Raw genomic sequence first — 14,173 nt, 5'->3', positions numbered from 1 at the left:
GTTTTCTTTCCATTACGTTTTAGTTAAAGTTCATTTTGTACAACAAATACAACCAACACACCCATTAAATAAAGAAATATACAACATTTCTGTATTTGTTTATATCCGTGTGTTTGGGTTGCTTTTCGAAAAGTGTCTGAAAAAGTTCTTTTTGATTTGCATTTTTTTATTGTCGTACAATTTGCTGGTACTTTTTTGGGCGTAATTTAGTATTCGTTGTGTTAATCAAAGTACTTTTCAAGGGATTATTAGTTAAATTACTTTATTCATATTTCTAATGTCCAAATCGGTGTAAACATACTTTACTTCTTCCGGTCAACTTAATCTTTACTCCACTAATATGAGAACGAATACAGAATAAAACTCCCATGTATGGGCCGGTGCTTTAAAGTATTTTTCGGAACTAATTGACCGCCCATAGGAGAGGGCGGTCAATTTTTCACAACTAATTGACCGCCCATAGGAGAGGGATTATCGGAGAAAGTAGGGTACCTAACTCTATAAATTCTCTATAACTCCGTCGAAATGTGATGTGTGTTTCATTGTTCTACCAATATTAAAATGGTATGTATCCTCAGAAATTAAGGAACATGTTCCTGATACTCGCAGATGTGGAATAAACTCCCTGCAGAAGTCTTTCCTGCAAACAGTAGGACAAAACCAATTCACCACCATCTTCTTTGACGGTGAGTATAAAAATAGTACTTTTTCATTGTCCAGTTGGTACAATTTTGACTACATACCTATTACTATTTTGCACATCCCCAATGAATTTTGTTCAAGTGTTTGCTGGTAGTAGTGGAGTATCTGTGAGTGTTCTTATGGCTGGAGTTACTGAGAAGCTGAAACCATAACGCATTCAGCGTTTGTTTGGACAACAACGAAATCTTAAATACTCAACTCTTTTTTTTTGTTAATCTTTAACACAGACACCGAAGGTTTAGTGTTGGAAAAAAAAGTACGGTTTCACTCTAAAAAGTAAACCGAATCAATAAACAAGTGCGTTGTTGTCGTTGTGTAGTGTCTTTTATTTTCTAAACATTTTATGCAAATTTGAGAAAGAAAAACATATTTTTTTCGAGCGTCAAGAAGAAAAAACATTTTTTACTGGGTTAATAAGTGAGTGAAATTAAATTGCAATTACATGACTAATTTTTATTTGTTATTATTTATTTGTTTATTATTAACATATTTATTTTGTTTTTTGCCAATAAACAACAACAATTTGTATATGAAAACTTATTGTGTTTGTGTGAGTTTGTATAAGTGTGTGGCGTTCATTTGTTTGAGTGTGTATGTTTTTGCGTGCGTTTACTACACGTGGTTTCGAAAAAAAAAACTGCGTCAATTGTTTTCTAAGTTTTCAAAATTATTTTGGACAATTTTTTTTTTTAAATTTTCCAATACATTCACAAATATTTTAATATTTTTGTTGTTTTCAACTGTAATTTGCAGGAAGAAAACAACCAGAATGTTTGTTTTTGTATACATTTTGTTTTGTATAGTTTCAGCAACTACATATCTATGGATCCATTGTGTATTTGAATTTTTTGCGATCTATTTTTAAGTTGTCAACTTTGTAAAAAAAACGTGATTTTTTTCTTAATTATATTAGACAGAACACATTGTTGTTTTCAATCGAAAAAAAAAACTCGTCTGGTTATTTTTGGTTTTTATTTTTTTTTAACAGAATGTATTCTGAAAATGTATTTTAAAGTTTATTAAACTGATAAGCCGGAAGAAAGAAGCATAAATTAATTTAGCTAAAAAAACTATGTAACATAATTTTAGAATTTTTGATAAAATGCGTATTTGTTAAAAATGGCCTTGATAATTTTTTAACATTTAAATCTAATCAGTCTAGCAGTCATTATAAATATGTACCCATTAGTTCCCAGCAAAAAACCTGGTGATGACTTGTATTTACTCAACAAAGTACATTTTAATGATAACTAATTACCGTCTGCATTATTTAGAAGTATTCTAGTAATGACTTGCATGTAATCTGATATATAAGTACTAAATAAAGAACTTATGTGAACATATTAAGTACTTGCATCCAATGTGAACTAGTGAAAAGTGGATTTATTTGCATTTTTAACTCATTAAATTTCGATGTTAGTTTTTCCTGTTCTTTTTTTATACATTAACTTTAATGCGCATTATAAAGTCGACTTTAAAATATTCAAAAAATCGGAAATGTCGAAAAGTTTTCGACCTAAGAAAATAGTCGAAAAAAATCGACTTTTTGTTTCAACTGTAGAATTCTAATATGCATCGATATCGACTAAACCCTGCTTTATCCACATACAAACTTCATACAAATACATATATTGAGATTTCTCTCTCTATAGAATTTGTTATTTGTCAGTTTTTCGTATACCGAAACTTGACATTCAAATCCGATCAAGACCATATCGTAAATCCATAACGATATTCCTCGTTCCGTTTGACTAATAATGCCAGTATAATTTCTAACAGTTTTACGGGAGAATCCACAATGACAAAGGTCATTGTGGATTCTAGACTAAGTTTGAGAAGTCGAAATGCCTTTAAAAATTAGCGCCTTTGAGTGAGCGCTAACTCTCAACTAGTTGTCATGGATAGTTACAGATCTTTCCGATCGCCTTACTTTTTGTTGAGGCAGGCTGTTTATTTCCTGAACTAGCTCCCTTAATATTCTACTTGTCAGGACCCTTAAGACAGCAATTATTCTCATAGAATCCTTCGTGCCTTTGGTGTCAAAAGGTGAATAGTACCCACATTTCTTCAACCTTTACTTTACAAAGTCGGATCATCATCCTCCTTTTTCCAAATGGCTTGTGAGTGAGGCAGTAAAATACCCCGGATCATCTTAACCAGAAATTGTCATTCTTTGTGCTCTCTCCTCCCTTGTTCGACAGGTATTTAAAATAACTCACAACGACCAGCCGAACAAGATAGGTGACTTTAGCGCCATGTAAGCGGCTCTTTTGTATCTTGGTCATACATATAAGCAATTTTTCTGTTTTCCGACTATGAACAGATGTCGAAGAGAAAAAACTCCTCGTCAGAAAACAAAGCAATCTCCTCAAACTTTAAATGACCCAAGTTTTTCCAGAGGTCTCTACTAATCAGGAATGTAATGTAAATATCCTTAAATCAAAACCTTCTAAATAATTTTTCGCCTGGTGTCGACAGGCCTATAAATGGGTCTATTGGCTTATTAGTCTACTGACTATTCTATGAACTAATCTTTTGAATAGTATATGGACTAGTTCGGGAATAGGATATTGGAAAGTCTATTGTCTAATTCATTGACTACTTTATGAACTTTTCTAAGGAATATAATTCAGTCTATTGATAATATTATTGATTAGATCATTGGCAAGTTTGTTGACTACTCTATGCCCATATCCATCTATTGACTACCTTATGGACTAGTCTATTAACTAGATGATTGACTATTCTATAGACTAGTCCATTGACTATTGCATGGACTTGTCTATTAGTTAATCGACTGACTATTCTGTGATCTAGTTTATGGTCTATAGATTACATTACGAACTAATCTACTAAAAGTACTAGAAAAAGTATTGAATTTTGTATACCTGTCATGTTTGAACCATGCCAGTCATGGTTGATAATCATTTCCAATATACATATGTACCACTAAATTTACCATCTCTGTAACAGAGACAAAATAAATCACGGTTCTCTGAAAACTAACAGTGATGCGAAAATAAAAGCAAATAAAGCTTATAAAAGCTTTCATCTCTTACACGTTACTCTACAATTATTCCATTCTCTTTTTTATTCATGATGTAAATAAGAACATATTTTGTCAAATTGTTGAACGTACTTTTGTTGAATTGTTGCTTTTTTTGCCAACAATTTCTTGTACAAAACAATAACAATATTATTAATATTATTGTTTTTACGCTCTAGTCTTGCGCCCTTTTCGTTAGTACAATCAGCTAGAGGAGAAAGACAAAATTATAAAAAAATAATAAAAAAAATGTTGTTTGTATCAGTATTCGCAGTGTAAACCGCGCACAACTAATACAAACAGTTTTTGTAGTTTTTGAAAAAATTCAATACAAATTAAATTTTGTAAAAAATAAAAGTGAAAACACGAAAAAGTCTCATTTCAAAAACATTTTTCGCTATTGAATTCTTGACAGAGGTCATGAACGGTCACAATTTCTAAACACAATCCAACAAACTACCAAACCAACCGATACTTAAGATAAATGTACAAAAAGTGTTGTTGAATTAAGTTCATAATAATCAAAAAAAAAAAAATTAATTTAAAACAAAACAAAAATTCATTCACTTTTAATCAGGTTTGGAATTTACGAAATGCCTGGACGCATGGATACTGATGAAAATGGTTAGTGGAAAATTTTGTAATTTTTTTTTTTGGTGTTTTTTTCTAAGTTAATTTGTTTAATTATTTGTGTACAGCTGGTAGTTAAAGAATAAATACATCCAAGTATCTCTATATACAGTTTTGTGTGTTTTGCCTGTGAAAATATTTGTTTTAAATTAAATTATGAGGTTCTTCCTCCACGAGAGTTGCATTCATTCACTCATACACAATTTGCATTTTGGCGCTTAAGAGATTTGAAAATTCTATGCAATTTTCTCGTTTATAAATAAACACGTGTTTGTCTGACAGTGTGCTTTCTGTGAAAGCATTGTGATTGAGTGCATTTCTTTAAAACTCGCTCTCTTAAAGCAGAGCTCAGTGGCGTTCTCAACTAAAGGGGAAAGGGGTGCTATTTGAGATAACCTCGTGTAAATTGTTGCTAATCTTGAACTGTTGTCCTTTCGACAAGTGTTTATTGAAATTAAATCGTTGTTATCAGTGTTTTTTCTGCGGTCTTATCTCATTCTGTATTATAGGTTTAATCATTCCAAATGTTGCTATATGTATACATACCTAGTACCCCCAGTGACGTGTTTTATAAAAATTTTGTAAATATTTGTCTCGTTATGCTTCAATACGTGTACTGATACTAGACTAAGTTCAAAGGTGTTACCAATGGAAGATTTAAAGTATTTATTTGAAAATAATACGAATTGTTTTGAATTATTTATTAATGACTAGCTATACCCAGTGTGCTTTGCTACCCTAAAAGCAATATGTATAAATAAAAAGCCCACTTAACGATTTTGAAGATTCTAACTACAATAGTTTTCCAGATTTACAATATGTTACATATAAGAGATATCAAACAAATTATTGCAAGTTCGCCTGTTTTTATCTATCGCCAATTTCTATCTATCTATAAAAAATTTGAATAATATAAGAGTTTCCAAGATGCACGAAATTTTGTAATTAATTCATATATGTTGTGCCAAGCCACCCATTGAAAGTCCGCCCGTTATGCTCTAAATGTTCACACGAATTTCAAAGTTCTCCATGTAAAATTTGAAGATTCTAGCTGTAATAGTTTCTCAGATATACGAATTTTTCTATTTGATTCATGTGGGGGCTTCAAGACCCCCCAGATGAAAGTCCGCTTTTTTTCCTCCAAAATGTTCAGATGAATATTTAAGTTCTTCGTGCGAAATTTGAAGAATTTAGTTCCATTAGTTTTCCAGATAAACGAATTTTTGTCTTTAATTAATATGGGAGTCCGCCAATTTATTACACAAAATGTTTAGATGGATGTTAAAGTTTTTCGTGCAAAATTTGAAGATTCTAACTGTAAGAGTTTCCAAGATAAACGTATTTTTGTTTTTAATTTATATGGGAGGTGCCACGCCCCCTAATTATAGTCCGCCTACTTTTTGTCCTAAATAATTATATTGACACTAAAGTTGCTCCGACAAAATTTGAGGACTCTAACTGTTATATTATCTAAAATATACGGATTTAATATTTTCTTAATATGGGCGTGGCTCCTCGCCCACTTGGAATTTCAAAATAAAAAGTAGCCTATTACCTATTCCAGACATACAGGAATACGCTGTGAAAATTTGAATAAAATCGGTTCAGCCGTTTAGTAGTCTATAACGTTCAAACATACAAACATATAAACATACAAACAAACACACATTAATTTTTATATATATAGATGATGAAATAATTAGACATCGAATGTTCAATATTCTGTTTTTCTGTATTGCAAAAATAAATGTGATTGGACTTTTAATATTCCTATTTTTAAGTGATTAAATTAAATTCGTTAAAAACATGTGTTTTTTCTGAAATTGTTTAGGCTCTTTTATCCTTAAAAAGTTTGGAAACCAAAGTATTAAAAAATTCTACAAAATATAAAGTTTTGTTCCAAAATCATCAAATTTAAACAAATTTTATTTAAAATGGCTTATATCTCGAAATAGATTCAGCCGCTATCAATTATTTTAACAGTTTTATCAAAATCAGTCTAAATTTTAAAGAAATTATTGTAAGATATTGAAAGTTTTGTATTCGGCAACATTAATTAGTTTTCTTTAAAAATTATATCAAAAATATTAGCTTGTTTGCTGAATATTTCGCTAATTACAAAGACCAACAAATTGTTAAACAATAGACCAAAGCATTCTTTTTTAAACTATTGAGCTGTGCTGAATCCGAATATCGGACCTTTTAAAAGCTTGAAGAAGTATTTGTTTTTAAAATCTATTATATATTATCATCTGAAAGTAAAATCTGCGAACTTAAAAAGAAATGTTATATATATAGTTTTCTTCGAGATATCCCAAGCTTCAGGTTGAGACAAACATAAATTTACACAAATTTACTACAAACTTACATTTGTCATAATTTTTCCTATAAAAATACTTTTTCAGCAGTTTAAAAATCGTTTGTATTCGCTAAATAACGTGGAAAAAAAGAAGAATATATGACAGATCGGACTATAAGATGATAAAACATACATATTTTATTAACAAAAATAACTCAATGCTGTAATTTTTCAAATTTTAGCACAATATATCTTGAAACCTCTTGTAATGGAGAAATTCTGAGGCCAGATTCGAGTTAAACTCTGCTTAATTCTTTAAAAAAGAGAACATAGTTGTGGTTAATAGAAAGATGTTTAATACGAAGGAATAAACCACTGTTAGGGAACTGGAATAACATTGCTACTAAGATAAAAATTTGGATCTAATTTCGACTATTCACATTTGTCTGAATTGATTCTTTCAATTTTGTATAGTTGTGCCCATAAACCTGAATGTCCACTAAGAATACATACCTTCAAACTAACCTCGGACTTATTCATTCTGAAATGGCTTTTCGCAAGGCTCTCGTTGTAATTGTTCCTCTATAAAGAATTAAATAAAACTAAACATTCTCTAGACCGGTTTCCTTCGTCCCCTAAGCTCCATATATTAACACTTAAAAAATAATCTCTAAGTAGAAAGTTCGGAAAAGTTTGTTTTTACTATAATTTTATTGTTTATGATTTGCTCTTTACTGTATTTATTTTTTATTCTTAAAAATAATTTTATCTTTTACATAATTCTACAATGCGGAAGTAAAACAACACATTAAATAATTTAAAAATAAAAAAACCTCACAAATTATATTAACTTAAAAACAAAAATAAATCGAAATTTTTAGTAATACTTATAGAAAAGACAACAGAACTAAAAATAAGAGAAAATAGCAAAAATCTAGTGTCAAAAATTTAATTAATGCGAATGTATGTATATGTATATTCACGTAATTTGTTTTTGACGTTAGGCGTATATGTGAAAATTCATACAATTTTCAATTCGTAATAATTTTTTGTTACAGTGTTAATCCAAATAATAACTACTTGACGTTCGTTGAACTGATAAACTAATGTTCTTGAAAATGTTAAGTTTGATTTTGAAAAATTTCCAGTTACATTTTTCCCTTTCATTTTATACAAGTAAATTACATGTTGCTTTTAAATTTAGTACCTGTTGCCAGGTATATCGTTTTTTTTTTGTAATTGGTATTTTTTATTAGCCGTATCTGATGAGTTTTTTTCTAAAGTCATAAAAAAATTAAGATGAAAAGTGTTACCGAAAATGTTTTTAGTGGGAAATCTTTATAAAATACCCATTTAGTTATTCTTCTTTTTACGTCAAGCATAGTAATGTTCTGTAAAATTATTTTTTCCGTAAATGTATAACATCATTTTCATTTCTTAAAGTTATCAAATTAATTTATTTTCCAATGGACTGAGGCTATAACTTCTTTACTTTTCGACATTAATGCCCCATCCAATGTTGTTGAACCTAACTCTCATCATGGAAAGACATCTTTTATAAGTTTTTCTATGGTCTATATATAATTAATCCGTTTTAAAATATGTTTGAGTGTCAAGCAATTATCTAATTTTTTTTAATTGTATTATTTAAAAAAACATTAATTCTTTAGCATTTATAACAAGTATACTTTCTTTTTAATTGCCGTTTATTCCCAAGTGGCCTGGTAGCTATGTGATACAGAGCTAATCACGGGAAGAATGTTTAGTTATAGCACTTTACAGCCCAAACGGAATTAGACTTAACCTTATCAGCTGTTATCGCTGTTAGCTTCATATGCAATTCAATATATTTTATATATTCCGCGATAGCACGGGATTTCGCTTCGATGCTATTGTGTAGACGGCAGTATATCTCGTTTTCCATGTAGATCCGTAGACTCGTTTTATCTTCCCGCTTAGAGTCACCCGCTCAAACTGCCGCAGAAGCTTTCTCTAACATTCCTGTTGACAAAAATCTACTATCTGGGATCAATGTTTCACAGTTCCTGACAATTTCTGTTTCTTATATGCGATTGAGTCTGTCTGGTATTTGTGTATAACCGTCCAATATATCCAATATACATTAATGACGTTTCCTGGTTAATTCGGTCAAATATTTTACATACATACGTTTCGATTGAGAGAATATTCAGCAATGTTTACAGAGATTCGTTTTACTTATAAGTTAGAATTTGTCTAATTACTCTTTAATAAAGCAATGACCCCATTTCGACCCAATATTAATATGCTTTGTTGGTTCTATGCTAAATACATATGTATGTGATAGGTATTTCCATTTACAATCAAGGATTACACTTTTTTAAACCTGTCGTTCACTAATATCGCCTGTCCAGGAACGTAGGTCCAGTATAGTCTGGAATTTTCTCTTTCTTGTGGGCCTCCTTGGACCACCAGCATTATTAATTTGCACCTAAGTACTTATAAAGGAGTTCAAAGACTGGTATATAGACTAGAAATATTGAAATGGAGTAAATGTCAAACTCTTTACGACATTCTCATTTGACGACTAATCTTTTCAAATAGTAACTTTTATCAATTTTATAGATTCATATTTGATACAATTCGATCATTAGAAGTACAACGGTATACCAATGACCCGATCCGGATTAAAATTATAATCTTTAAAGTGCAACTTCAACAGACGTTTGAAGTAGTACTTTTTACTAGACTATGAGCTAGTCTGAAGACTTTTCAATGGTCTAGTATATTAACTAGTCTTGAGACTAGTCTATGAATTAATTATTGGACTATTCTCTAGACCTGAAGTTTTTTGATTGTGTTAGTAAAAAAAACTCACACCGCATATATACATGTGAGTTTTTTCACTAACTCAATAAAAAAACTTACCATTTGAGTCAAACAATTTTGATGTGTGGCCGTGTCGCTTTAGTATTATCTCTAGTATATAGATTTGTTATTAACTAGTATATAGACTAAATGAACTTATTAATTGATTAATCTATGGACTAGTGTGCCTTCGCTGGGTTACTGCTCTAGTCTGTTAAACCAGAGTTCACGGGTTCAATTCCAACCAGAGTAGGGCTCTATAAATAGATTTTAAGTAGGGTTCTATAATAATAATCGAACAATCGACTTTTTGTCGAAAAAAGTCGAAGTCGACTATTTTGTTCCAAAAAAGTCGATAACTCGACTATGGTCTGTGAAAAAAGTCGAAAAGTCGACTTGGTTAATAAAAGTCTGAAAGTCGAAAAATTCGATAAGTCGATAAGTCGAATAAAGTCGAAAAAAGTCGAAGAAAGTCGAAAAGTCGTAAAAAGTCGAAAAGTCGGAAAAGTTGAAAACTCGAAAATTGTAGAAACAAGTCAAAAATAGTCGAAAATCTTAAAAAAGTTGAAAAAAAAGTAAAAAACTCTAATATAGTCGGAAAAACTTGAAAAAAGTCAAAAAATAGTCGAAAAGTCGAGAAAAGTCGAAAAGTCGACTATTTATAAAATACTTATAGTCGAAAAGTGGACTTTTAATTAAATGAAAAAAGTCGAAAAATCGACTTTTCACAAAATGCAAAAAGTCGAGAAGTCGAAAAGTCGACTTTTAACTAAATGAAAAAAGTCGAAAAGTCGACTTTCCGTTTCAACTATAGAACCCTAATTTTAAGCTAATCGAAGAGTTGACTTTTTGTCGTAACAAAGTCGAAAAGACGACTATCTGGTAAATAAAAGGTCGAAGAATCGATTTTGCAAATAAAAGCTTTTTTCTTCAATTTAAAATTTCCATTTGCCATCCCTGTTTGTAAATAATCTTAAACCATGAAATAATATATAACCACGCCACTGTTTAACTCTAAGATATAAATATAAATTTGTATCTACCGGCATTTTAAAAACCTTCAAAATCTTTCCGAGAGTTTATCTCACTGCTTTTTCGCTAAAGCTTAAACTTTAAGAGTAAACAGAGAATAAAAAAACTTTAAACATTTTATCACATGGGGTTGTTAAAAGCTTACTAAGAAAACTTTAACACATTGAACTAAAGAAGAATCGACAAAACAAACCCCCACTAACTTAAAAGAAACTTACAGAATACGAAAAAATAAAACGAAGAAAAACACCAACACTTGTAGAGAATCAAAAAACAAAACGCAAAACAACAACAAACCACCTAACAGATACAACTCACAGTGTAACACACAAACATTTTTATAGAGACAAATTAGTAGAAAATTAAATAATGAAAAAGAGATAAAAAATTGACTCGTTTTAATAGAGTGCTTTTCTTTTAGAATGTAAGAGAATTTTGAGTGAAAGAGTATAATTTTGAAAAAAATTAAAATTTTCTACCTACTAGGGCACTACTACCAATAAATTAAACTCATACTAACATAGAATTAAGAGAAAAAATACTATTGTTGTTGTTATTATTGTTGTTGCTCATATGGCTTTTTGTTGTTTTTATTAATGTGTTTTTTATATTTTTTTTTGTAAAATATATAAAAACTTGTACTCGTAGATTGTGTGATGCCAGTTCGATCTGCTAATCCGATACGCGCAAAAAGTTTGATACGCGACAATTTGGAGAAACAAGCCTTAATAAATTCATTACACTCCAGAATGCCAAACATTAAAGTGTTTTCGGGTACATCGCATCCGGATTTGGCCCAAAGAATTGTCGACCGTTTGGGTATCGATTTGGGCAAAGTCGTAACGAAAAAATTCAGTAATTTGGAAACATGGTGAGTAAAAATTAAAAAAAAACTAAAATAAAAAATGGAAAAAATCGAAAACAAAGCAGAAAATGGAAAATTTAACAAAGAAAAAAGTGAATAAAAAACTCAATAAATATTAGTGAATATAATAAGAAAATTATAAAAATTTATAAAAAAAAATTTAAAGAAAAAAAGTGTGTAAACTAGAAAAAAAATTATACAAAGAAGAAGAAAAAATCTTAAAAACACGTGAACATTTAGCAATTGAAAAAATATATGTGTTGGAGCGTATGTGTGTATATTAGAGTTTTTGTGTATGTGAGAGACTGTGTTAAAAAAATATTGTTGTTTTTGTTGCTATTACTGTCAAACTGACAAACCAAAAAAGCACATGCAAACAATTTATCATACCAACAAAATAAACGACAGGCAGTAGAGTGAAATTTATTTAATTATTTATAATATTTTCTTTAAAACTAAATGGACAATTTAATTATAGAAGAAAAAGTATAAATTGTCTTTTAAATGAGAGACCCAGCAAACGTTTTGCAGTTTGTTTTTGTTGTTCTTGTTAATCATAACAACAAATACACTTGCACAATGGCCTGCATAATGCACAAACACAATCAGACAGACAGAGCCACTTTTTAGCGTCAAGGATGTCTGTTGCCTTTGCCAAAGACTAAAGAAAACACAAGGTGTTTGTTGTCTTCTTTTACCTTACTTTCCATCATCAAGTTATAAGTAACAGAATCAATGATAAAGGGAGGAGCTGTAGGGTTTTGGTATGGTAAAAGGTTCTGTTCTGTTTTGTGTATTGTGTTGTGGTTGTATTTGTTGTCATATTGATTTAATTCATTCATTTTCTTATTATTTTTTATTATTATTCTCTACATCATTATTGACTGTACCTACTGTTATTAATTGTAAAGAAAAAACAAAATGCCTGTAAAAGAAACAATTGTTCTTTGTTAATTTTTTACTACCTTAACAAATCACTCCCTTTCTACTCTGTTACCATAAAACCATCCTCCCTTGCCCTTCCTTTTACCTTTTAAACTATCAACAATTGGTTTAAAATGGGTACTTAGTTTAACAATTTGTTTAATTTTACTATTAATTAGATTAGCAAGACGAGAATTTATGCCACCATACAATGGAATTAAAAGAAATTTAAAAAAGGTGTGAAAAATACTGTAAATTGTAATAACGAACCAAACAAAACAACCAGCAACAACAAAAACTTTGTAAGAAAAAAAAAAACTGCCAAAAATCATGTGCTTTTTTCGGTGTAGAAATCACACAACAAACAAATAATAACCAAAAATAATTTATCATAATTTGTCTGCTGAAAAATTATAAATTTTTTATCATTTTTTAAAAAACATGCCTACATTTTTTGGGTTTTTGTTTTTTAGAGGTTATAAAATACATTTTTTTCTTAATTGTTAACAATTTGGCGTTTTTTTCGCCAGCAATTAAGTGCTTTTTAGTGGGCGTTTTAAAATTTAAATTGTGAAAACATCTGTGAGATGGATATTAATTAATTATCAAGAAGTTGAAAGTTAGATGGTGTAAATTAAATATAAACAACTGTTAGAACCTCATGACTACTGACAGCTGTCAATTTCAATATTTTAAATACTTCCCCAAAATGAAGCTTAGAATGGAGTTATGAAAGCTACAGTACCGTATAGAAGAAGCAAAGATGTGGGATATACATTTGTCATAACTTTTAAGACATCGATCAGTTTCAGGGTATTGGTATAGATCTGCTACATTCGAACCGATAATATAAAAGAAGATCTATTAGAATCTTTTCCGTTAAATGATGTAAGGAATCGCACCACTTAATGCCTCTTAAGGTATTTTCAGACTACAATACTGAGTATTAACACACTTCAAATTAAAAATATTATGAAAATAATTCGCATTTTCAAAAAATCAATCCGAAAAATACATTTTATGTTTACACTATAATATTTGTAATATTTTTTATCCAATTTTCAATTATTTATGCACTTTTCGTTCTTATTTTTAATGTATTTTACAATTTTTGTTTGTTTTTTATTGTATTTATAAAATACATCCCGAATACGTTTGAAAATAAAAAGTTTTTGAATTGTTTTAAAAAATTTATGAATACCGACCGTATGCCAAAAAAAATCAGTAATATTTTTGAAAATCAAATTACAAATTATATTTAGACTAGTAAATTGTATTATGATACAAACATTTTTGACAAGTATTAATACTCAGTATTGTAGTCTAAAAATACCTTTAGTATGTCTACATTTGAAACTCTATTAAAATACATACAAATTCTAAGACCAGTTGAAAATCTGCTGAAGCAAGCCAAGCATTTAAAGTTTAAATGCTTGGATGTTCTGCAAGAATGGCAGAGTATAGGGAGTATCGCCACTTTTACAATATGTAAATATTTTTTTTTGAAGTCATACAAAGCCGTAATGTTAGGGCAATGAAATATTGCTAAATAAAAGCCTAATTTTCGCATGATGTTGCGCATCTGTCGGAATTTTAATGAATCTAACGCTCAGATCTGACTAAATTTCGGAGCAAGTTCTTATTACCTTTGAGCTAAATTAGAATCAGAAAAGAATTCAAGATTTAGTCTCAAAAAGAATTGGATCTTAATTCCAATGCATTCTCTAATGCATTCATAACCTATTCCAAATTATACAACTTCCAGTGCATGAGACATCAGGGAGAAAGCGAAATTTCCGTCTAGTGACTATTATACGATATGATCTTT

General features: G+C 29.8%; 1 protein-coding gene across 5 annotated transcripts in view; it reads left to right on the top strand.

Moving 5' to 3' along the window:
• Window positions 1-829: 829 nt before the first annotated feature.
• LOC119612714 (ribose-phosphate pyrophosphokinase 2) overlaps window positions 830-14,173 on the top strand; it is a 47,022-nt gene continuing 33,678 nt past the window's right edge. The window contains exons 1-3 of one of the 5 annotated variants that reach the window (XM_037968564.1): window positions 851-1,119; window positions 4,326-4,372; window positions 11,205-11,427. In XM_037968564.1, coding sequence (XP_037824492.1) covers window positions 4,342-4,372; window positions 11,205-11,427 — 254 coding nt within the window. In that variant the 5' untranslated portion in view covers window positions 851-1,119; window positions 4,326-4,341. Of the gene's footprint in view, window positions 1,120-4,011; window positions 4,373-11,204; window positions 11,428-14,173 lie in introns of those variants that run through there. The other 4 variants (XM_037968562.1, XM_037968565.1, XM_037968563.1 and 1 more) reach the window with 4 other exon arrangements.

The sequence above is a fragment of the Lucilia sericata genome, unplaced genomic scaffold (genome assembly GCF_015586225.1).
Source record: "Lucilia sericata isolate MDLA Ls3-8-SP2 unplaced genomic scaffold, ASM1558622v1 Contig001813F_arrow, whole genome shotgun sequence".
NCBI classification, from domain to species: Eukaryota; Metazoa; Arthropoda; class Insecta; order Diptera; family Calliphoridae; genus Lucilia; species Lucilia sericata.
The sequence above is the reverse complement of the archived record's forward strand: the minus strand, read 5'-3'. Positions and strand labels throughout refer to the sequence as shown.